This window comes from Ruditapes philippinarum, unplaced genomic scaffold, assembly GCF_026571515.1.
Source record: "Ruditapes philippinarum isolate M1 unplaced genomic scaffold, ASM2657151v2 ctg825_1_1_1_1, whole genome shotgun sequence".
Taxonomy (NCBI): domain Eukaryota; kingdom Metazoa; phylum Mollusca; class Bivalvia; order Venerida; family Veneridae; genus Ruditapes; species Ruditapes philippinarum.
Genome location: NW_026861026.1, coordinates 148670 through 151560, shown reverse-complemented (window position 1 = coordinate 151560; position 2891 = coordinate 148670). Strand labels below are relative to the sequence as shown.

General features: G+C 34.6%; 1 protein-coding gene across 1 annotated transcript; it reads right to left on the bottom strand.

Moving 5' to 3' along the window:
• Nucleotides 1–289: 289 nt before the first annotated feature.
• On the bottom strand, nucleotides 290–2581 carry LOC132714289 (uncharacterized). The gene is made up of 3 exons (XM_060697119.1): nucleotides 2439–2581; nucleotides 1627–1787; nucleotides 290–914 (listed from the first exon to the last, which is right to left on the bottom strand). Exons 1-3 carry the CDS (start codon nucleotides 2483–2485, stop codon nucleotides 631–633), a joined length of 492 nt encoding a protein of 163 aa, XP_060553102.1. The 5' UTR covers nucleotides 2486–2581; the 3' UTR covers nucleotides 290–630.
• Between the last annotated feature and the right edge of the window lie 310 nt (nucleotides 2582–2891).

Sequence of the window (2891 nt, the reverse complement as noted above, 5' to 3'; positions counted from 1 at the left end):
ATGAGTGAAGTGAGTTGAGCCAATGATGTCATGAGTATTTTTCTACGAGGTATGTTTTTATTCTAGGTTTTTTCTGTTTTTATATCGAAATGTTAGATAATTTTCTAGTTATATAAACACAAAACGACTTGAAAATAACTCCTGATAAGACATTCGACCATGTTCTTACCCTTTCTTACTAGTTGCGGTAAAAGGTATATACTTTTTTAAAAATAAATTCCATATAATTTTAACGATAGCTGGCATACCATTGGCATAATATATATAACTCAACAAAATTCTACCAGCCTATAAATTTTTATTTCGTTTTCTTTCGGCTGGGGAGCTCAAATATTAAAAAATCAAGTCTGGTGACTCTCATATCAACTGTTACTTCTGAAAGTACCACTTTCAGTTTAAACTCACACCACTGTTCATCTCATATGCACTTCTTCATTATCCCTCATGTACAGACTCAATCAAACCGAGTCTGCAATTTTCATGTAATTTTGTTGTTTTTAATGCGTCCGAGGAATCACACTTTTGCTAGATTTTTGAAAGTGACAACCTGTCAAGTGACGCCATGTCTCTTACTAAAACTATCAAATGGCGTTTGCTTTTAGCATTTTGTTTGTCTTTTTATCACTCAATTTAGTATCGCTTCTCTCCCTTTTTCCTCCATCCGCCACGGCGCTTAACTGGAACGACCTTGACCTCGTCACTGTCGTCTGCAACATTGCTGACCTCCAGCCTCTTGATGATTCCATAACGCTTTGGAAAGGAAGCGGCGATCTCGGCCGAGATTTCATCAATCAGCTGCTCGGCTGCCTTAATTCCCTCTAATGCTTCAACTGATAATGAAACTGCAGGTTCTGGTGGCGAAGATGATGTGTCGGCCATTTTCTTCAACTGTGCCTCTATGTATAGAGCCATACCTGGAAAGAAGCAGACGAAAATATTGTTATTCATTTCAGAAGTGTTTGCATAACAAATAATAAAATATTATTTGTTTAAATTGATGAGATTCTTTAACATTTCTGTCTGTTTCAGACATTGTGTTGATTCTTTCATTGCAGCGTCTTTGATGCAGACGACATGTTTTGTTTGTAAAATTTATATTAAAAAAAACACTAAATCTATGAAGTTATGACATAAATGGCATGGCATGTTTATTTTTACGTTGTTTTTCTGGTTTACGTTCCTTGCTAAATGAGCAATATTTAGCGGTTGAATTTTTTGCTGAAATATTATTCAAGAGTTGATTTCCATATTATTGGTGACTTTCATTTTAGAAAATTCCAAAAAAGATGTTTTTTCCCTTCAAATTATAGAAACAAAGATTTATAAATGCACGAGTCATTGTAACAGAAACTGCGGGAATAGCGGGGGAAATCAGTCAGATGTTAACTTTTTCTTCGTTCCCGCGCTCGCGGGTCAGTTATGGCACAAAATAGCGGGTTATTACTACATTGAATAGTTATTTACTATAAAAAAAATCAGGCTTAGCTGTTTGGTGGTTAATTGTACATAACGGAGACTTAACCTTTTACAGAAATCCCCTCTTCATGCAGGTTAGTCTATTATGAAATATCAATATGTATTCTGTATTTACTTTTACTTCAAAAGAAACACAAATGAAGTAATTACCTAATTCAATTTTTCTTTTCCTATCTTGCCATTTCTTGACCTTTAATAAAAACGTTCTTGGAAATAGTGGAACCACAGCCACCATCTTCCTTGGACGCTTTGCTGGGGGTAGCGATTCCTCACGAGGGCTTTCGGAACGCTTCCTCTTTCTGGATGCATGTCTGCAAATAAGAAATTTATTGTCTACACTATTTCTTTCCGCTAATTGTGTTAATATTTGATTTTAGTCACTATTTGAATTTCAAAACATCTATGTAGGAAGATGACTATTTCTTAAAATTGTAAAGTTCCCAATGTTGTTGTTAACAAGATAAGTCTCTAGATTAATAACAAATATGTTCCCGTACATAGCATGTGAAAAAAATAAGCCTAGATCTGGTTTATATAGTAAAATAAATGAATCAGTTCGGAAAAATTAAACTCATTTGATGTAGAATAATGATATTTATTATGTATAAATGTATAACCGTATATACAAGACGGGTCTCAGAACGCACGAGTATTGAGAAATTTCATTTCCTATTCTATATAATACGCGTATATAAAGCAAAAATACAAAACAGAGATAAATTATTGTAAGCCATGTTACAAGTTTAAAGCTCTAATCAATATAATAATAGAGGTCTACATGTTTATTTCTATTACATGTATCTATTATAACTTTATTCAGTTACTTACAACTGTTGCCCAATAGACCTTAAGGTTATTTTTGATCGGGTTCGATTTCGTTTTGTCAGCGTATTCAAGATCGTAATACTACCAAATATGAAATATTTCTACCGCCAGGTACTGTACATTATACAGGTACTTACTTTAACATGTCCTGAAGACGTTCTACGCTTTGTGTTGTTTTCTTCATTATAAATTGTCGTCTGCTAGAAAATCGTCGTCTGCTTTTAAAGATTGCTGTTTCTGTTTTGACGTTGTTAGCCAAAGTAACAACGACGTTATGACGACATCGACAGTTACGTCACAATGTAAAGACGTCATTTACGTTAGTAGACTAAAGGGTACACATATTCTTTTACTTTTGGACCGTACGCCGCTTTCATGGAATGGCACTGACGTGTCACATTGAAGGTTCCATGATAACCCCATAATAAACACACCTGCGGATGTTTCAAAATTCAAAATTTCACCATTTTCATGTTTAAATGTAGAATTCTGCTTAATACGGTGCTATGGAGCGTGGACGGTACCTTTCGCTTTCTAGTACCGTCTATGAACAGGCTCACTGCAACAATTTTCATTTTTGTCGTTTCGTG

Coding starts and splice junctions, on each gene's coding strand:
- LOC132714289 (XM_060697119.1), bottom strand. CDS start 2,485: ATGAAGAAAACAACACAAAGCGTAGAACGTCTTCAGGACATGTTAAA. Junction 1,788..2,438: donor CGTCTTCAGGACATGTTAAA/GTAAGTACCTGT, acceptor TCTTATTTGCAG/ACATGCATCCAGAAAGAGGA. Junction 915..1,626: donor GAAAAGAAAAATTGAATTAG/GTAATTACTTCA, acceptor GCTTCTTTCCAG/GTATGGCTCTATACATAGAG.